At 40.3% G+C, this 22,633-nt stretch overlaps 1 protein-coding gene across 5 annotated transcripts in view; it reads left to right on the forward strand.

The window, feature by feature from the left end:
- Nucleotides 1–21,029: 21,029 nt before the first annotated feature.
- The window catches only part of LOC127363861 (glutamate receptor 1-like), a 67,649-nt gene continuing 66,045 nt past the window's right edge, over nucleotides 21,030–22,633 (forward strand). For all 5 annotated transcript variants that reach the window (XM_051400828.1, XM_051400829.1, XM_051400830.1 and 2 more), the window contains exon 1: nucleotides 21,030–21,399. In XM_051400828.1, the coding sequence (XP_051256788.1) occupies nucleotides 21,294–21,399 (106 nt within the window). In that variant the 5' untranslated portion in view covers nucleotides 21,030–21,293. The remainder of the gene's footprint in view (nucleotides 21,400–22,633) is intronic.

A 22,633-nucleotide genomic window follows, 5' to 3' on the forward strand; every position in this document is an offset into this window, starting at 1 on the left:
AGCTGTGTGCCGCTGCAGAAATGTTCCCGTGGAGGACCTTGCATGGGCTGAAGCACGCAGGGACACACGGCTGATTAAGCTTTCCGAGCATGTGGAGCTGCATTCTCAGGGCTCCTTCGTCCATTAGGCCCAGAGGAGTTAAATCAGGCATGCACCCCCGCTGCTCTGCTCACCTCGTATTAAAACAACACTGGACATTAACAGACCTCATGAATATGCACAGCAGCACGAAACTTCATTTAGGTTTACTTTTAGTCTGCAGAGGAGAGGAAATCACACCGTGTTAGTCGGAGCGTACCTGCTAATGTTTTGTTTCTGGACGGAGGTGAAGTCTATGAATATCTGCTCGAAGCAGCTAAAGCGTTATTAAAATGTTTTAATGGTTAGGTGTCGGCACTCACAGCACTTGGTTAAAGTTAAATATTTAAAAAAAACTGACTTGCAGCACGAGACATGACATGATTACTAACATATTATTTTAACTTTCTCCTTGTCGGTTTTTTATTATGATGCCTCGCCCTGCTTTTATTACATTTTAAGCTCCCCTACAGTTTATATTGTTTCTGTGCTTCAACCTTGGAGCAGTGCGCAGGGTGTTCAGAGTAAAAATACTCCATTACAAGTAAAAGTATTGGATTCAAATTCCTACTTAAACCTACTACAACAACGAACAAGCAGACAAAAAATAGATTGCGCCCTCTTTTTTTCTCCAGTCAGTTTTCATTTCACTGATTTGAATCTTACACATATTTATATGTAGTAAAGTGTATGAGAGACACAGTAAGTTTCCATCATTTAGGTTGTTTTCAAACTATAAAAAAGAAACGTCTCAGGAGAGTTTTAACTCTCAAACAATGCATGCTGGGAAGTCTGAAATGCTGCTTGCGTGTCTTAATTTAATGAGTTGATTGAACTCTGTTCATTCATTTATCATCATCGTCATTTCAAATCAAAAAACTTAAATTTTAACTTAAAATAAATAAAACTTTGAAGTTAATGAGGAAAGATGAGTTGATTCCACTAAATTCCTGTATGTTAAAGTGTAGTGCTTCCACCACTGACTGTTAGCATACAGTACAGAACTACAGTGGGAGGAGAAATAATAATAAATCATAATAATAATAAATGTTACTTCTCGTGTAGTTAAACAATTGTCGTAAACAGGCGGATTCAGGAAAAAAAGCTGGTTTTGATGACCGAGGTCAGAGTCCATCACCCTGAAATCCATCATGTCTTTAACACCTCCACATAATGCAAATGAGAAAGATATAAAGGAGAAGAAACAGCTTGACAAGCGCTCTGCTGACAGGAACATAAAAATGCTGAATTTGGTTGGTGCTGACTTCAGCTCGACAAGCATTTTTCTTGGAGAGTGAACATCTATCGTCAAACTGTTTGGTTGAAGGCGGAAATTTATTAAAAAGATCACCTGCTGTGAAGACTTCTTCTCACAAGACTTCCTCTTTCTGTTCTCCTCCTCTTCCTCCCATCATCCTTCAGCTCCTTTTGCCTTTTGGAGTTTTTATTTGTGATATGAACCACAAAATGTAAATGATGGCACAGCTGTTTTATAATGTGATCGCTAGTTTCTCAGTGCTTAATGTTTAATTAAAATTGACCGGATTCTCTTCTTCCCATTTCGGAGTCTGACTTTCTGCGACTTTCTCTGTGCTGCTTGACTCGTCTGGGTTGCGACTTTTGTCAAAAATAGACCAGCTGCTAAACTGTTAATATTATTTTAATATTATTGATGTATTAATATGTAAACAGTACATCAATGTAGTTGTTGGTCACATTTTAACTACTTCATAAACTTGTGGTAGTTTAATCTGTAAAAACGACAAGCAGACCCCGGTTCGACCCGTTGGGATCAGAGAGGGAGAGAGAGTAAGAGTAGGCTGTAACAATCCCCCAAAAGCCAGCAAAATCCTGGAGAGACTGCCAACTGGTATAATCATCTTTTTAAACTTAATCATGTTGATCCAAAAAAATATAGTTTTTTTAAGATGGTTAAAGAAACATGCAGATTTAAGAGGTGTTATTTCTGTAAATTGACTTCATCCACGCTTTTCGCCATTTACACACAAATTGTGAAGATAATAGTAATAATAATCATAATAATAATAATCATAATCATAATCATAATACATTTAATTTATAGAGCACTTTTCAAGAAACTCAAAGACACTTCACATGAGTTAAAAAGGAAAAGAAAAAGCTAAAAACAACACACTAAGAAATTATAACTATATCTACAAGAGTCAACAATAATTCATTGTTAAAATCATTAAAAGCAGTTCTGAAAAGGTAGGTTTTGATCAGTGATTTGAAGTTGGATGGGTCAGTACAGTCTCGGATTTGTTTGGGGACTGGGGGGAGAGTTCCAGAGGGAGTGGGCAGCTATGGAGAAGGCTCTGTCCCCCCAGGTACAATGCTTGGTCCTCAGTGGAGGAGACAGGAGGTTGGCATCAGAAGAGCGGAGGCTTTAGGAAGGAGTGTGGCGATGGAGCAGGTCTGCAAGGTAGGAGAGGGCCTGGTTGTGGAGGGCTTTCTGAGTGAGGAGAAGGACTTTAAATTGGATCTGTTGTTGGACAGGGGGCCAGAGGAGGTTCTGTAGGACAGGGGTGATGTGGTCACGGGAGCGTGTATGGGTGAGCAGGCGAGCTGCAGGGTTCTGGATGTATTGAAGTTTATTAAGGACTTTGGAGGATGTACCATATAAGATGCTGTTGCAATGGTCAATTCTGGATGTGATGTGAGAGTGGATGAGGGTCTCAGCAGCAGAAGAGAAGATCTGACGCTGATCCCCTAAAGCATTATGGGAACTGAAGTTTGAAAACTTAAACCATGATTATGCCCCAAACAGAAGACCTTTGATTCAGATCATTTGATTAAACCGGACTCATTTAAAACTGATGGCTCATGTGGTGATTCCCCACGGAGCCTTCAGACATAACGCTGCATCCAGCGGGGACGCAGCTTCTTCAGATCACAGCAGGATGGATGGCCAAAACTATAAAAATATGATAAAAAAAAACATTTTAAATAAATTATGATCACTTCAGCTGAAAATCTGATTATGAATTAGCTCTTTACATCCTGTAAACCACCGTATTCTGTCCTCACCTTAAGTTGTTCTTCATTTGTAAGGTTTATGTCTCATCTACTTAAACTCCCAGTGTTGTTAGATTGTCCTTTTTGTCAGTGGAGAACCTTTTGTCTGACAGTTTCCCCTTCAAATAGCTTCTTGATTTGCATGACTTTTATCCTCAACCCATTTCGGGTTGTAATTCAATCTGTCAAGCAGCAGCTTTTTGTACAAAGTGCAGTCAGGGCCACAGTTGTGAATTCCTTCCAGCTTTCTCTCTTCTGCAATCCAATTTGATGTCCTAATGATCACTCCCATTTCCATACGGAATACTATAGGGGAGCGCTGCACCCCTGCCATGAGCCCAATTTCCAGGTGCTGCTGTGCTGTGATGAATTTCCATCTAGTGAGTCAGATGTGTCTTAGAAACAGGCTCTTGCTGGGTTTCTAAACTCATTTTGTACTCTAAAGCAGTGAGGCGTTCAACCACAAGTGCAGAATTGCTCTTCTGTTGTTCTGTTTGATTGCATCTGGTCCCAAATCACCTTCTGAAAACCACAGGAAGGGTAGAAAAGCTGTTTGTTTCCAAGTGTTTTATTTTTCCTTCAATGATGATTTTACATATCAGCCAAAATTAACTTTACGTAGCTTAATACTTCAGTATTTTGGGAAATATGTTTATTTGCTCTGGGTTAGCTGAGAAGATTGTTACCACTCTCATATTTGAACGATCAATATGCAGCTACAGCCAGCAGAAACAGAAGTAAAATTTATGGTTAAATCATCACTAACTCAACTCAACTTTATAAAATAACTTAATCAGCAAAAATTAAAACCTTAAAACTAACATTACTCCAAAATAAAAGCCAGATTAGTTCTAGTATCCAGAGGCAGTGAATTCCTCAGTTTAGGGACATAAAAACAGACTTACCAGGACTTTTATGGGACAGATGAGGAGAAAAAAAACATTAGAGGACCTCAGTGATCTGTCTGGAACATAAAATGAAAGAAGGTCTCTCGGCAAGGTCATTTAAAACTTTATAAACAAGTAAAATAACTTTAAAATCAATTGACATCCATTTGATGATGATGTCATCCATTTTCCTAATTTTATTTCAGACTCTTAGTTCAATTCTGAACTAGCTGTGAGCATCTTTCTGACTTAAAAAAGGTCTGACTTTGGAGGTATTCTTAAGATGAAAATTCTGTTTTGATTACTTTGTTTAAATGAGAATTAAAATTTAAATCAGAATCTAAAATCACTCCCAGATGTATGACGTTATTTCTAATGCTTTTGCTAAAGTCCCCCAGCATTAAGTGTAGTTTGTCTCCCAGTTAGTTTTTCCTCATTTAGCTTTAAAGTTCTTACCCATCCATATATTGATTTCAGTGAGACAGGCAATGAGAGCACACAGTGTGTTGGAATTGTTTGGTGAAACAAAGATATACAATTCAGTGTCATCAGCATAGAAATGATAATTGATTGGATGATGATTAATGATATTTCCGAGGGGAAGCAAATATAAAGAAATGTGAGATTTGATATTTGTGTGAATGTGGCACCAAACATTGTAATCCCATCGTGGTAGCTGCACATTTGTTCTTATTACATCACTTTATGATCAAAAATTTAGAGCTGACAACTTTGCTAACAGCCAAACATAAAGCAAGTGCAACAACTTAAGACACAGCAAGCTGCTGATATTACCAAATAGTTGCAGATTGATGAAACCGACTGTATACCACTCACCTTCCAAGCGTGTAGGACAGTGGTTCCCAACCTTTTTCCGTAAAGGACCCCTTTTCTATCATTTATTAAAATGATGACCGCTGACTAAGTGACATATTTTATGTATGTTTCATACTATATTAAAAACTGTCACATTAACTCAGTTTTAACTAACTGCAGGAAGTTTCTGTAAAAAAGAGATTTGGATGAATTTTGAGCAAATCATTTCCTGTTTAGGGAAATTTTTATACAATTGTCTGCCTGTATGATGTATTTTTTTTATATTTTTGAACAATGATTTGATGACTTGATTCAGTGTTTTCTTGTCCCTGATGCTAAGACAATGTACTTAATCTACATTTACTTTTCTTCAAAGAAGTGAGTCAAATGCTGAGATGCTACTGTGTGTATTTTCATTTAGTTTTCTTATATACCATAAAATCAAGAAAACCTCGCGACCCCACATGAGGCTTTAGCGACCCCTAGTGGGAGTCCCTCCCCCTCCCCCCCAGGAGAGTCCTAACCAGCCAGTTATCTTTTATCTGTGTTACAGTCATACTACTGCATGCCCACTCCGACTTCTGTTATAAATTAAACCTGCGCCTGTTTATCCGTGAGACTGATAGACGAACTGCAGCTCCCTGTCTGTTCTATTTTGGTTTAAAGTCTGCAGATTCTTTTGTTTAGTAGTTGAATGAGTTGGTGTGTTTCCTCATCTCCTTTCATCAGCAGCTGAGCGGAGCTGAAAGGACAGACTGTCTTCGGCAGGAACACCACTGAAACCATCGGCCTGCTCGCTGGACAAAAAGAGTTTTCAGCAGGGAGGAATAATGGGGTGAAAGGTTTGCGGAGTTGGAGAACGGTTGATGATGTGATTAAAAGAGGATCTCGTGAGGTTTGTGTGTTCGGTTCGCTGAGCGTCTCCAGAAGACGTCAGAGCGGATCGTCCTTCAGTTAAATGATGTCTAATAAACAACAACAAGATCTGTTCTGATCTCTTTGTTTTCTGTATGAGCTGAAGAGCCACAGCTGTCAACACGGATATAACCCTAACCCACACACACACTCTCAGTACTGTATAATGGAGACAGAGTGTGTTTAAAGTGCTTACAGTGCATTGCTGTTAGTGTTAGTTAGTCCTGATGAACAGTGGGGCTTTCACCTCGAACAACACACTCACTCGCTCGCGTACCTTTATACTTGTGAGGATCATCACTGACATAAAAGAGCTGCAGATGATGATAACCTGGAATTTAGCATTGCCCTGATTCCTTGGACAAAAAGCCAATGGGATTGTTCCACTGGATTTTGGATTATTGCAGAAAATAATCTGTGGAGAACAAAGGTTGATGATACTTACACGTATTGATCAGCAAGATAATCTTCACAAAGCAAACGCTCTCTGAAGACGATCTGCTTCTGAAACACTCTCAGTGGGATTTGAAGACGCACGGATCAAGGAGTCAAACCGTATTTCAAACATAACGTTATTAAGCCATGCCCATTGGGATTTCAGGGTCAGGCTATAAACGAACTACACCACGGTCATGTGACTTCAACGTCACAACCAGTAAGCTTCCAACTGATAATTCAATTCAAATATACAAACTTGTAAAGTTAGAGTTAGAACAGTTTGCATGAGAATAAACACAACAAGGCCGTAAAGTTGGACTACTTAATAAAATCGCACTGTTTGGAGGATAAATGTAAGATGCATCTTCACAACTAGAAACAAGGAAGTGAGTAAGGTGACTTAAGGCTCAATGTTTTGCGCAGTAAACTATGATTGGTGGAATTTGTGGGAATGTTGCAATGAACAAACACAATTACAAGGTCGTGCAGAATTCACAGGGAGTGGTTGAATTTGCTGTGTCACAACTTGTGAGATCAACAACTTGATTTGGGTTCCTGGCATCCCATGAGCACTGTGACCTCATCCACTGATGGTGATGGTGGCGATTGAACCTGTGACCTTTTGGTTGCTGGTTTCCCTCCAGCTCAGTGAGTTATCCTGCAGTTTTGAGGATTAAAACAGTCCTCCCTGCAGCTGCCTGCCTCCCTGCCAGCTCTGTACAACCACCAACCCAGCGTGAACACAAGTGTGTGTGTGTGTGTGTGTGTGTGTGTGTGTGTGTGTGTTTGTTTGAGAGAGTGTTTTGCTGGCTAAATCACTGCACTCCTCTCTGTATTTATTTGTGGCCCAGTAGATGCAAATCATCAGCGCTGTACTTCCACAATGTAACACACACACACACTCACAGAGCCCCAGAGGAGCCTAAAAACCATCAAATGGCTTCAAAGAGTAGCCCGGTTGCCATAACAACTGTCATAAAAAGCAATTAGGAAGTGATTTAAAAGCTGATTGGCCGCTAATGGTTTGACAAGAGAGAACAGTTTACTGCTGGTTCAGAGAAGGAAGAAATAACGTGTGTGTTTCGGCATTTGATTTTCCCTCATCAGACACTTTAGCACACTGAAACATAGACAAACATTTCTTTAAGAGTTTGTGTCGGACGTGGAATACGTACAGCTCAGTGGGAGAAATAATCAGATCTGTTTCTGGGCCTCAGCCTTTGGGCAACGCTCAGGGTCTGAGGTCAGTCTGTTTCCAGGGCAGACAGGAGGAAGCTAGCCTACCTGAAATTCCACCGGACATGGTGGTTTTATTGTGGGGCATCAGTTGTTGCCGACTATGTTTCAGTACTATGTTTAGCCCCTCCAGGATTTTGCAGGCTTTTTTGGGATTGTTGTGGCCTTAAATGCCTGATTTCACTTCTGCTTTCGTAAACCTTTTGCACAATGAAAGTGAAAATTGCAATAGTTGAGATTTGTTTTTGGTATAATTTGTTATAAATCGAAGGAAACTTCGTTCCAGTGAGCGTAACCCTCGGTGGACTTTAGGGGCTAAGCTGCATTCATACAAGATACAGAAATATGTCGCCTTCCTGCAGAGTTGTGCGGAGGTGTGGCTGTGTTTATTTGTGCTAGAACGTAACTGCTATGAAACAATCAGAAAATAACGTTTTATTTTACTAATTTACTGCTTTGTTCTCACTAACGTTGCTCCCTCTCTTCATACATTCTCCATGTAGCTCGACCATTGACAGTGAAGTGAAGCCAGTGTAAAAGTGTCACCAAACTCAGATCAAAGTGTCAAACAGTGCTGATCAGATATGGATCCAGATTCTGTTGTTGACTGTTCCTCTCCTCAAATCTGTTCACAAACACATTTTACTGTTTATCTGGAATACCAGATCCTGTGTGACCAGGCGAGCCGCCATTGTTTCCTGTTACGGACGAGTTGAAACTGCTCAGCCAATGAGACCTCCGCTGGCTCCTACAAACTGTCATGGCAGCGACCATAACGCCAAACTCGAGGCTTCAAAAAGGTTCTCCACAAACGTCACTTGAGCTCGACCAAAAGGTGGAGGAGTAATGGATAAATCCTGCAGAGTATATTTAAGGAGAATTTTCTCAACCTATAAAAACTCTTCATCCTTCAGTTTATCACAAACATTCACAATCAACACATCTTGATATATACATGGTTTCCACTGCACAGGAAGGGAATGAAAACTTGTAAATGTAAAGTAACTAAAGCACATGTAGTGGAATAAAAAGTACAATATTTGCTTCTGAGATGCATAAAATGGAAAAATTAAAATATAAATACCTAAAAATCTGTATTTAAGTAGAGCACTTGAATGAATGTAGATAAGTGAGTGATGAAAGATCTTTTTTTGTATTTAACCTGCTGAGGCCTTCACATGATGTTGCTGCATTTGGTTCAGACTTACACTGAACGTTCAGGTTAATCAGGCGTTTACTCAGACATGATCTACATGAAGTGCTCGTCTGAAAGCGGCTTAAATCATTTCATCATAAACTGCCGAATACAGCAGACAGAAAACGATATGATCTCTGAGAAAGAGAAATAAACGTGTGTGATGTGTGTGTTGACCTAGATATCTATCTAATAAAGCAGAAATACCATCAAAGAAAAAGATTTTTTTTTTCCCAGAATGCCCGGAAGAAGTAACTGTACCAAAACCCCGTCTACTGGAGACTACTTTTAGCTTCCAGATCCTCTCAAAACATCAACAGAAACACTTTCCTGAGGTTTAGAGGAATCACGCAGGCTGTGATTGACGAGGACTGTTTGAACCGGAGCTGAGGGCCATCTCACCGACGAGCCTTTGAGCCAGGCATCATCATCCCCCCCCCCGTCATCTCCGGTCAATTAACGGGCTGCCGTCTGAGCTGAGGAAGAAACACGAGGCTGTTTGTAGCTGCAAGTGTCTGATCCTGACCGACAGCTGCTGCAGCTCTCACTTTCATCTGAACAGCAGCTACTGTTGCTGCTGTTAACACTCACTCGTATTTATATGTGGACACATTCTGGTTTTTAAACAACAAATAAATGTGTACATTTCTGCTCTCGAGTGGTGCTTGATAAAGTTTAATCTAAAGACTCAACAGAATGTAAAGTCATTAATTACATTTATGTAATAGTTATATATCATAGCAGAGAGATTCATAGCAGCAAACAAATATCCCCTTTGTAAAGATATAGTGGAGTCATGTTTTCTGTCTTGTGTCTTGTTGTGTGTTAGTCTACATCTAACTTTTTATTTGGCACCATCATCAGGTCAAAATGTCAGTTTGTCCAATACATTGATTTATGACTAAATACTTACAAAGATAAAAAAATTTAAACCTTCTCTTTTCTCTCTGGGATTTATGTTTACACTGGTATTTATGGCAAGAACCAAGGTTTTCCTTGTTTTTTTCATTCATTATTGACTAAAAAGTTATCAAATTTGTTTAAAATGTTGTCAATAACTATTTAATAGGCTATAAATCATCTTGGTCATTCAAAATAATTCAAAAACCATGAATATCTTGCATTTAGAATTTAGTATGATGTCAATATATGGACAGATTTTCTTCCTTCCAGTGTCCCTGAAAGGTCATAAGTTATTTATTACATATTTTATTTTGTTCATTGATTTTCAAGAGAAAGAATAAAGAAAGAAGAGAGAGGGAAAAAAACAGGAAAAAGAAAACAGGAAAAACCTTGCAAAGATCACATAACATACAGAACACAGCACATCTTGGATTAGAGTAAAGTAGAAAAAAATAAATGAATTCGACATCACCATCCCAAATTGAATAGCTCTTCTTTCAAATTTTTTGACGGAGGATAGGACACTTGTGGCCCCCAGGATCGCTACCAAGGGGCTGGGTACCAAATTCTTACCAAAAGCCTCAGAAAAAAAACTGAAAAATACACTTCCAATATGAATGAAGTTTACTACATGCCCAGAAAGAATGTGCTAGAGTATCTATCTTGGATTTACATCGGTTACATACTGGTGGGATATCATAAAATTTGTGTAGCTTTTCCTGCGAATAATAGAGTCTGTGGAGTGTTTTAAACTGTATTAGGTTGTGTCTGGTGTTAACTGTACACATTTGCACGTTACGTAGACATTCTTCCCAAATTTCATCATTTAATTCCATATTCAACTCATCTGCCCATGCCCGTTTGTACACCTCCGTATTCATCAGAGCTCCATCATGAAGCATTCGATAGAAAGCAGAGATTGCCCCTCGGGAGCCCGGGTCAAATATGTTAACTGCCTCAAGAGTATCATGTTTTATTTATTATATATTTTGGTTTCACACATGGCACCCTCAACGTTCTCCGGGTTTAAGTCCTGTGTTTGTTTGAGCCATCTGTCCACTTTCTCTCTTTTTGTTCGGCATCACCTGACTCCCGATGGCGGGTGCATCCAGAAATGAACCTACAGGTCATATTTTGAAGCGGAGGGCCACTGACCGAGCTGCAGTGTTTGAGTCCTTTCTCAGCCTTAAGTTCTGCCCCTGCATCCCGTTACCGTGGAAACACATCAAACCAAAAAGAAAAATAAATGACTTGACATTTAAGAAATAAGAGATAAGCAGAGTAAAAAGATTAAACATGTTTAGAGTGCTTTAAGCATCCCCGATTGTTGCAGTTGTTGTTTGTTTGCTGTCGCCGGGAGGAAAGAGGCGTTCTTCCCCTCGACTTATTTTTCTTTTTTTTATCTCTTTCCATCTCTCTTACTTTGACAGGTCTCACAGTAGGGGTCTCGCAACTAAAAAAAAAAAAAAAATTACCCAGAAAGATGAATGAAAACACTCAACTCCCCGCTCTATAATCCTCCTCTTCCTCATCCTCCTCTCGTCTCCTGGAGGTCTAACCACTGCTGACAGTCGAGCCGGTGAAAGGAAGTCTTTACTTTCTTGTCTTCCTGAAAGCAGAGGAGAGGAAGGAAGGATGGCAGCGAAGAGGGAGGAAGACTACAGGTCACTGTGTCACATTACAGAGTCACAAACTCGGATGTGACTTGGATGAAAGACGTGACAGACCAGACGTTGGGCCCTGACCAGTCACATCTCATCACAAGGAATGAGGTGCTAGTGGCCGACTTCTGTAACAAGAACATAAACAAACATGGCGGTCCGAAGCGGTGTGTATGATACTGGCTCTGTTCAGGAGCACCAACAGCATCAGTCCTCTTTCACAGTGCAATAGCTCTCTGTGCTCCTGTTGGTGGTGGAATAAGTAAACCTCGGCGAGAGAATCACGGCGTTTCTATCACGATGTCCTGGACAAGCGTGAATCATTACGTCACCCATTGGTTTGTGGAGTCCCGTTTTGGAGCCTCCAGTTTGGCGATACCAGTCAACAGAGGTGACGTACTGCGAGTTGAGCTGCTCTCATTGGCTGCACAGTTTCAACTCGTCTGTGATCATCATCAGTGAATACTGGTCACAGTTCAGTCAGTGAATTACTGCATATTTACAGTAGGTAAATGTTTTACAGTGTATCCTCCTGTTAAAAGAATATTACTGTAATAATAATAATAATAATATAATAATGAAGAAATTACAAAGGGATAATTTTCCTTATGCACTTCCTTTTCAAACATTTATTAAAATGTCACAGTACAACACAAAAACTAGACCTGAACAAACATTAACTGTTTATTTTTCTTTTCTTTGTTTCGTTCTTTGCTCCTCTTTTATACAATCTTTAATTTAAAGGACTAATTAAACTAAACTAATACAGTCATTTAATGACAAAACTGTGACAACCAGTACCGTGTTGTAAATTTGTAAAATCCTAAAATACAGTAAAAAAAAAAAACACTGTAGAAAATTCTTTCTTCGCTGGTGAAGTTGCTGACATTTCATTTGTCTGTCACATTACTGTTTGTATTCTGTTTTATTTGTTAACAAAAATGTGAATTCTTCTGAAAACTGTGACACAGAATATTCGCTGACAACCTTTTCACTTACGACAAAAGCAAAAAACAAGGCCGGGGCGGGAGAGGTTGAGGGAAAAGGTGAGGAACAGAGGAGTAAAATGATGGAAAGCTTTGAAAAGGACGCAGTGGAAGAAGGACTGAAGCAGTGAAAGATGGAGGATAGAAACCCAGAAAGGAAGGATGAGGATAAAAGAGGAAGGACGAGGTGAAAAGAAGGAGGGATCTCCTCAGTTCACCTCCTCCTTTGGCTGCACTCAGATCTTCTCCTGCAGTGAAATCATATGAACTCATTTCCCCGTAATGTGTTCTGAGTTGATGCAACGTGTTATTTTGGGCCTTTCGGCGCTCCGTAAAGTGCTTTTTGTCTTAAGTGCTTTTGTTAAAACTGCTTTGGTAAACAATTCAGGCTGACGGCGAGCAGAACGGGGCCGGCGCCGCTGAGCCGGATCTGAACCCGCGACCCGTCGATGTGCTCGTGCGCCATAAATAAAACAACCGAGGACTTCCTGGTTCGCTCAGGTGTTCCAGAGAACTGCGGGAAGAATGATTGAGGAGGAAGTTCATTTGACCTTTTGCTTTGACGGCTGTGTTAATTAGACCACGCTGAGACGCCGCGGTGATTCGTGGCAATTAGAGTCTTTGATTTCACACAAGAGGAGGAGTGAGAGGCGTTTGATTACCCAGAGAGGAACGAAAAACAAAATCAGCCTCTTACGTACTGATGGAGTGACTGATAATCAGCCTCACTTCCTGTTTTACTGTATTATTACACCGGCCTGACTTTCTGCCTGTTTACACAGGCGGCAAATGTAGCACGCACTCTTTACTCGAGCAGAAGCAAGAAAACAAATACTACAGATAATACACGCTCCCAAATGTACTCACAGTGTGAAAGTACTCTGTTGGTTATATTTATTCAGACACGTAAAAGAAAGGAAGAGATGAACGGGCCCTCGCAGGTCAAACAACGCAACAAAACTACATTTCTTTCTATTTTTATATCAAAATCCTGTAAAACAAAATGTGACGTGTGCTTACGTAAGCACAAACTGATTTCAACCAATAATATCATGACATTCAGTAATGTTAGATCATGTTAGCTAGTTAGTACTTTATTCCCTAAACTTTAGGCTCGGATTCATATCTGAGAGTCTGTCATCATATTAATACTGAATACAGTCTATAGGTTGAATGTATGAACTATAACTTACTATATAACGTCAGGTGACTTTCCACACAGTACAGCCCACACACACACACACACGGAGCCAGAGGGCGGTGTGGATGTTTTATTAATGCGGGACCTGTTATGGATTCACATGCTGAGGTTGTCTGAACTCTCAGCAGCAGAGGAACCTCCCGCGTTAAAGGGAAACTCCGCGCAGTTTAATAATGAATGACAGGAGGTTGTTATTTTTATGTCACCGGGGACGATTTAGGGGGATGAGTGATGTGAGCTCTGCTGTGAGTCCAGTAATTCTTGGATGTAGTTCCACCGTCTGAAGCACCTGCAGTATGTGTACGAGTGCTTTCTGTTGCATCCTGGGAATTATGTCACCCTCCTGTTTGCATGATAGAAAAACTCAAAAATACACATGTCGTCAGGAACACCCGTCACAAAGAGATGAAAAATGAGTTGTGATATCAGAGCGACAAAGGACTTCAGATTCAGTTTAGATCCTCTAGTTAACAGCACTGAGAGATTCAGACTGTGCTACACAATCGACTGTAACTCGCTTAATTCTGAACCCGTTTTAATAAAAGTTTGTTATAAACTTCAACCTGATACTGGTTGGAATTCATTCAGTCAGTGGGGGCGGAGCCAATCAGCTCTACGTCTCCGCTTGGAAAAATGCTGCAGGCGTTCAAACAGAGAACATATTCAGAACAGCCACTGCTAATCAGAGCAACACTTAATGGCCAAAATACAGAATGAACAATTTATTAATGTGTACTAGTGTGTGTGAGCTGGTGCATAAACTATAAACACATGGTGCACATTACTGTCTGACAGGAAACTGACTGTTGGGAAAGAATTCACCACGTTGAACTTTATTCCAGCTAGAAACCAGAATCACGTCCAATTAATAACAAACCAAAATTCATTCAAATCTGTTCAGAATTAAGCTGATTTTGTAGTGACTAGCAGATCCTGACCTCGTCAATAAAAATAAGAGAATATATGTTTTGTAGATTTCCCTCTTCCACTCCGTGCTGTCTTTCCATTTTAAAGCCAAGGAGCCATTTTTGTTTGTTCATTAAAGAACTACAAGATGTCGCATTTTAAGTAAAAAATTCACAGCGCGTCCAGAATCAGGACGCTTATTTCTCAGCCGCTCACAAACAAGATGAGTTTGTTTTCGCTTTAATATTGCTTGAATAGATTCACTTTACTTCTGATGCTTTTGAATCCACATGTGGGATCCCTTGACCTCTGACCTCAAGATATCTGAATGAGTGGAAAGCTGAGTCACATACTTCACGCCACTTCTGCATATGTCAGAGCCCCCCCCCATCAAAAGGTCTGGAAACGCCCCTGGCTGCTGTTCCCCGGAGCATACCCGCGATGAATCGTGTTGCTGCACAGTTTTTATGCTGTTGTAACTGCGAGTACCTGCTTGTTGCTCCCTGAGTCTCTGCACTCATTAACATTCATTCACATTTGGTGTCTGATCTGATTCTGGGTCAGATTAAAGCCACCGCAGACACAAACACTGCTGTTTCAATGTCTTTTAAAAGTGTCTTTGTCAGGAAGTTTTATGGTGCGTTTGCACACTTAAGTGCACGTTATAAGTCACCAGAAAGTTCATAATATCGCTCTACGTCTCGCTGCCTCCGAGCAACCCGCAGATATCCAACTGTTCCCAGTGAAAGGGACCTGGAGGGAAGCTCTGGGTTTACAGGTCAGTTCTCAGCTCGGGCTGCAGGAAGAAACAATCAATAACAACAATGGCTGCACAGTCACAGTTATGAACAATTATAAACAAGCTGGCAGACATAATGGATGTGAACCTTTGTGCTAAACTGCAAAATACAGACAGCAATATTTTATGTTGAGGGTAATTGAATGTTTACTGCTGCCGGAATACGAGTCGGTTGCACACAGTGTTCATGCAGCTGTGGCAGTTCAGTTGCGAACTACTTGTACTTTACTCAAGTATTTCCATTCTCTAACAAAGACCAAGGCCAACGAGGATGTGGAATTAGAAAGGTGTACTGCGTATGATGGATGAAGGTGAAGGTCGGGGGATGAAGCTCGAACAGGTCAGAGACTCAGTGGTTCCTGTAATCGAACAAAAGAGAAAAAGAAAGAATAAACAAAAAGGAAGAGTTTGAGTCAAAGAAGGAGCAAATGATGAGTTGAAGGTGAGGTCTTCGTTATAAACTTTAGTTTCCAGGTCAGGATTTTACATAAAAACATAAACAAGTTGATGTCAATGCATAGAAACCTTCATTATCACTGTTGTTGTTGTTGTTGTTCTTCTTCTTCTTCTTATTATTATTATTATTATTGTTATTATTGTTATTATAGATATAAAATATATACATTATTATTATTCCAAACTAACAAAACAACATGTCATAATGAATCCCCCACTGAAACATCCATTTTAACTTCAGTAACTGCATTACGTCACCAACATTACGGTCCTGATGTTTTTGTGTTATTCAGGAACCACGTCAAGTTCTGCACGTCATATTTGTTGTTTAGCTTATGTAGAAATACGATACATATTTAAATATTAAACCAGTGGTTTCTAAACTTTTGGGGCTTTGAGCCTCACAACCAAAAGCAAAATGATTCATTTCACAATCAGAATTTGATCCATTTATTTTTCATTTTGATCCAAACCGCTGTCACACGAGACGTTTAGGTGATGAGAGGATGAATCCTCGGGTTGTGTCCGGAGTGGCACTGCAGCTGTACGACGGCGCTCTGAATGTGTGGGTCACATCAGCTGGATGGCTGTTATGTAAATGTAAGTGACAGGTGAGGCTGGGGAAGGACGGAGGGGTGAGGGGTGGGTTGGGGTGATGCAGAACAACAGAGCGATGAACGTACACTTCCCTTCCACATCCATGATTTACGCTCACAGGACGTGAATATGAGCGGCGGGCATTGTAAACCAGCTTTTACACACATTACACACATTACACACACTCTGCATGGGCACAATACTGCTGTGTGGGCACAATGCCATCATCATTTATTCATCCTCCCATCGTCCTTTATGGAAAACTGCAGATTAAAAGCATCATTCTTTCATGAGGTTGCTGCTTGTTTCAGATCAGTTAATGTATAGAAACATCGACTGTCAGCAGCAGCAGCAGCTGGTTGTCCGACAGCGGCGACTTAAACGCACAGACTGAAATATTTATCTGAACAGATAAATAGAGCAGGTTATAGAGGATGAAAACATGTGAGGACTTTATTCCTGTTAGATTACATGACAGCAACACGGATTATAAAATACTGAAGAATAAACGGATAAAACAACGTCTGAGGTTTGTTTTTACTCAACATGTGACGGCTGACAGTCCCAAAGCAACCGACCTCACTCACACATCTTTGTTTTCTCTTTTAACCTCTGACAACAAATGTTTCCTGTGATTATTGAATTGCAGTAATTGAATTGTATTGAAAACCATTGTTGTTGTTAGCATGGCTGTGCGATCCCACGATGCCTTGGGTCGAGGCCATCGACATATAAAAGATGGTCGTCTCCACTTGAGAAAACATCAGCGTGATAAGAACGACCTAAAATGACAGAAACCATCTTTGGGAAACATTTATTTGATTTAGATTTTTTGTTTGTCCTCCTGCTGACATGGAGGCTTTATGAGCGACACTGCAGTCGGCCACCAGGGGGCGATAGAGAGGGTCTGGATTCACTTTTGGAGAGCTGTCATGTCGTCCTTCTTTACATATGTCATTGTTGTTGTTAGCGAGGCTGTTAGCCGTCCACCGGCAATCCCACAATGCCTTGGGTTAGGGTCTATCAACCGTTCATACACTTCCTGCCACTTTTCATGTTACTAAATGCTAAATCTGTCGAAAAATATTTTTATTTGGCATTTTTCTGTTTTATGTGCCGTTTCATGACCTACACTGTAAAACCAGATAAGTACATTTATCTCAAAACATTGTTGGAACTGACCGTGTATGTAAAAACGCCTAAAAACAACATTTACCCAAAGTAAATTTAAAGCTGTTCTTCAACCATTTGCAGTATATGAATGGTTTTGGTCTCGTTTAAAAGATAACACTCTAAGAAACTGCTGTTCATGGGCATTTATCTATGTGCTCATGTAGATGGACAATAAATCTTACTGGAGTGGATATATTGGACCTTTGGTACTGAAACAGGACTGTTTTTGTTGGATTATTATTATTATTACTGATTCCAGGATTACAATGAGGCTTCTTGGGTGAGTTGGCTCAATTGTATGATTGCTTTCTTGCTAGTTTGAGGCGCCGATTGTGCCTGCTGTTGTGATTGTATCCCAAAAGCGTTTTGATCAATGAATAGACGAGATTCTAAGCTTTCCAATGATGTATGGTATGGGTACATACGAGGGGGGGGCGAGATTATGATCCGGGCCGTTGACATAAGAAAAGGTTCACACAAACTCAGTTTTTTAGGTTAAAGAAAATCTTGATTAAGCTGCTAAATAAAAGTCATTTTAAGTGAGACTAACTTACAGAAACATTCCTGATGAATAACTTTTTACTTGGTGTTTTGTTTTCACTGTACAAATAAAATGTACAAAGTGAAGTTAAATGACTGTATCTGGATTTACAGTGTACAGCCTCTCACTGACAATAATAAATCAATATGTCCACATTATGTTTCTGCACTCACAGAATTTACACTAAAGTTTCTTCTTTCATCCAAATAAACAAAAAGCTCGCGTAGAATAAATAAATAACAGAGATATAAATGTAAAGATTACAGGAGGAATTAATGGATGAATCCGTCTGACCTCCGGCGCTTATAATCAGCATCAGGAACAAACTCTGTCTTCAGGCCCGAACAAATGTGTCCTTGTTGTTCGGGGGAGAGGACGAGTGTTATCGCGGCTCCATCTCCAGCAGCAGCCCGTCAGCAGGCAGCAGATTGGACTGTTTGATGTTGCTCATGTGCAGATAAACCAGACGTCTCGCTGCTTTGTGCCGCTTCGGCTAATCACACGCAGCTAATTAGAGTCTGAATGAGCCGAGGAGGCAAAGAGAGCGGAGGCTCATCAGTGACTGCTAATATTACTGCTAATATTACTGCTAATATTACTATTATTACTGCTAATATTACTGCTAATATTACTATTATTACTGCTAATATTACTGCTATTATTACTGCTAATATTACTATTATTACTGCTAATATTACTGCTAATATTACTGCTAATATTACTATTATTACTGCTAATATTACTGCTAATATTACTGCTAAAATTACTATTATTACTGCTAATATTACTGCTAATATTACTGCTAATATTACTATTATTACTGCTAATATTACTGCTAATATTACTATTATTACTGCTAATATTACTGCTAATATTACTATTATTACTGCTAATATTACTGCTATTATTAATGCTAATATTACTGCTAATATTACTATTATTACTGCTAATATTACTATTATTACTGCTAATATTACTGCTAATATTACTATTATTAATACTAATATCACTATTACTACTGCTTTTACTGCTAATATTAGTATTATTAGTGCTAATATTACTGTTACTTGCTGTATTGTGATAGTGTTTTACTGCCTCCTACTGAACTTCTGTTTACAGTGAAATGTTCCACAGTGACGCTCCTGCTGTTTAGTTACACACAGACTTCACTGTGAACAGTTTTACATTGGGAACTATTACAGACGTCCTCAGCCAGTAACACAGACACTATCACGGTTGGGTGCAATAATGGTTTTAGATATTTGCAACAAACACATCAAACAGCAGCTGCTGGAAGATAACGGAGAACCAGGCGTTCTCCAGAAGAAGTTGATCGTCTTGTTTCCAGCGGATCCACCTACGCTGCCGTTAGCCTGTTTGTCGAGTGCAGATAAATTAATTGGGCAGGGATGCGGATGAAAGAGGGAGATCGCTTTCCTCTCTCTCTTTGTTTTGTCTCAGTAAATTGGCTGGCGAGGAAGTGAATAGAAGGGGATTATCAGCGTCACCATTATTCCTCGTGTGGGCAAACTGTGTAGGAGGGCGGCCATTTTGTGATTAGAAACTGTAGATGTCATTGTGCCTGCTTTCCTTTGGTCCCGATAAAGACGGATAGTGTACATTAATAGATATGTGAATCAATTAATGTAATAGCAACATCGGAAACGAAAGCACCAAAATATAAAATACACTGTAAAACGTTACTGTTAAAGCTCCAGTGTGTAGGAACAGTTTGTAACTCCCTCGCTTCACCCTCGCCGCAAGATATATATTTTCTAAACCGTTGTTGTTGTCATAAGTACTTTCACAAACAATGCAAATATCAAGTCAATGAAGGTATCACCCACTCTGAGAAGAGATCAGGTCACAACTCATGGCGGACCTGTTGACTGTTTGCCGTCATCGTCGTCGCCAAGACAGTCAGTCGGAGCCAGCGGAGGTCACGTACTGCGAGTTGAGCTGCTCTCATTGGCTGCGCAGTCCGTATCAGGAAACAATGGCGACTCGCCTGGTCACACAGGATCTGGTATTAAAATGTGTTTGTGAACAGATCTGAGAAACAGTCAACAACAGAATCTGGATCCATATCTGATCAGCACTGTTCGACAGTTTGATCTGAGTTTGGTTGAGCTGGACGGACTCACTGAGAATGAGCTGTCAATATTTGTGTACGGATAAGACGACACGCTGAAGAGCGGACGAGGAGAGGTAGAAGTGTTACAGTTCTCTGTGAGGATCCTTTCCATAACGCTGTCACACACTAACAATGTGAGTCCGTCAGTAAGAAAACAAACAGTGGACGTACGTCGACGGTGGAAGACTGCAGCGCTCTCACTCAACACCGAACCACAATCAAACCTCAGCAACAAACCTCATAATGCAGGAGCACATACAACAAAGCAGTGACGGGTATCAGTGAATGAATGAGTGAATGAATCAATGAATGAGTGAATGGGATTATTCAGACACATCAACAACAAAACAAACGTTCCAGCAGGTAACCGTCCGCCATTAACAACAAAATACAGAAACAACAACGAAACAGGAAGACAAACTTTGTACAAATGACTTTCCAACTGATAATAAAAATACAAAGAAACACAAACAAACACATAAATCCAAAAAACACAAAACCTAAAGTCCACATTCACGCTCTCCAAGATACAGTTGATCCAGTTCATAAACCAGAATCCATAAACAGCCTGAGGAATTTATCTGTCTCATATTGCTTCAGAAAGACAGAAACATTATGAAAAGGTTTCCTCAGAGCTTCGTCCTCCACACTCGGCATCAGTGTGAGACACTTCCTGTGAGACACAGACAGTCTGACACAGTGAGACTGCTGCAGGGACACCAGGGCCGACCGGTGCTGGCAGGAGAACCTGTTGTCCCCCTTCCTTAAGTCCAGGTTGAAAGATACAGTTATACTTTAAACCAGAACGGCCTGTGCAGCCTTTACTGCTCTTTTTATTCATTGATTTCTTTCATTTACCAAATGAATTGTGTTTTTCCTCCTCACATTATTGAACTGTATTATCTCTGGTGCTCTGGGATTATTGTTCCCCTCAGGTTCCTGTCAATAAAGCTTACTGAATTGAATTTAAATTGAACGAGAGAGAGAGAGAGAGAGAGAGAGAGAGAGAGAGAGAGAGAGAGAGAGAGAGGGCAAAAGGAGAGGGGGGGGGGGGGCAGTTGGTACAGAACCAGTGAACAAACACTCTGACACTCAGAGTCGACGCGGCTGCAGAGCTCTGCGCTCCAACTATGGATGTGTGCTGAGAGGGAACCCCTGAGAGAGAGACAGAGAGACAGACAGAGAGAGAGACAGGCTGAGAGAGAGAGAGACTGGAGCAGACTGCCGGTGGATGTGTGAGTGTGTGGCCGGGCTGCGGTGGATCTGTGCCGGCCCCGCTGTGAATGGGATTACGCCGGTTGTTCCGTGTCTCCTGTCGGTGCTGCTGGAGGAAACATGCGGCTGCAGAGCTTCCCGGTGTCCTCGGTCCTCCTCCCGCTGCTGCTGCTGCCGCTGCTCGGGCTCTGCAGCGGCACAAGTTTCCCAAGTAACATCAACATAGGTGAGTGAGCCCCGCACCCAGGGGCGCCCCGGGACCGGTGCCAGACCCGGCTGCCGGACCCTGCTGGATCTCATTTCTTACTGTATTCCTTTAATATGTGGAAACATTTTCTGCATCCAGATTACAACTCACAGTGTGTAAGATTATATTCACACAATGACGCACTGTGTGAGGATCAATAGAAACCCTCACATAGAACTCATTTATATCAGTTTTATATAATATTTGGACTTTAAATGATTTTTGGAAACCTGACACTCCACCAGCTCTGACAAAAGTGATTCCCTTCACATTCCCTGTAACATTCCCTGCAACATTCCCTGTGATATTTCTGGGATCGTATTATTGTCGTGACTTGTGTTTGTGGATCCCCACTGAGCTCTCCTGTAATAATGCCAGTGGCTGGGATTCCCTCTGTGACTTACAGTGTCTTACTATTCATATATTCATGTTGTGACTTACAGTATTTTGTGTTCCTTGCACTTTGATCTTCCTGCAACATCCAGTAAGAAAATATAAATGATATATATTTAATATAGAATATTCCCCCAACGACAGTTCAGCTGTGTAAAAGTAAAGTCATGTTGTTTTCACCTCGACTGATTTCCTCTAACAGGAATATTGTAGGACTCAGCACCACAGAGTCAGATAGAAACACAGGATTGAGCCTCGATGCAGCCTGATAGTTTTCAGATTCTGGCAGTAGGCTATATGAAGGTATTTTTCATTCATTCATTCATTCAGTTTTTATATAGGTTTATACTGGCTTATTCTGTGAGGAGCACATAGAATATAAAACATTTCCATGTACATACTGAATGCTTTGATCGCTGTATGTGAAGGAATCAGAATGAGAACGATTTCACAACGTAGTAAAACCACCACTTAAAAATAAAATATGACATCAAAGCAAAACATATAAAAATAGAAACAGTATAAACTGACATAATCAAAGTATTTAAGTGTTTAAAGACTTCTCAAATGTTCTATTGCATCTATTGTTTCAGCACAGCGGTAAATGAAGAATTAATATCATGTGGGAAAATAAAACCGGTATACCTGGTTCACCCGGTATATCGCCCAGCAGGAGCGCAGTGGACAGAGTCGTACTATATTCATTGATATATTTGTTTATTTAATTTAACCTGTTAATAAAGTAGTAAAAAATGGAAATACTCAAGTTAGTACCTCAAAATTGTACATAAGTACTTGAGTAAATGTACTTAGTTTCTTT

This window comes from Dicentrarchus labrax, unplaced genomic scaffold (genome assembly GCF_905237075.1).
Source record: "Dicentrarchus labrax unplaced genomic scaffold, dlabrax2021, whole genome shotgun sequence".
NCBI lineage: Eukaryota > Metazoa > Chordata > Actinopteri > Moronidae > Dicentrarchus > Dicentrarchus labrax.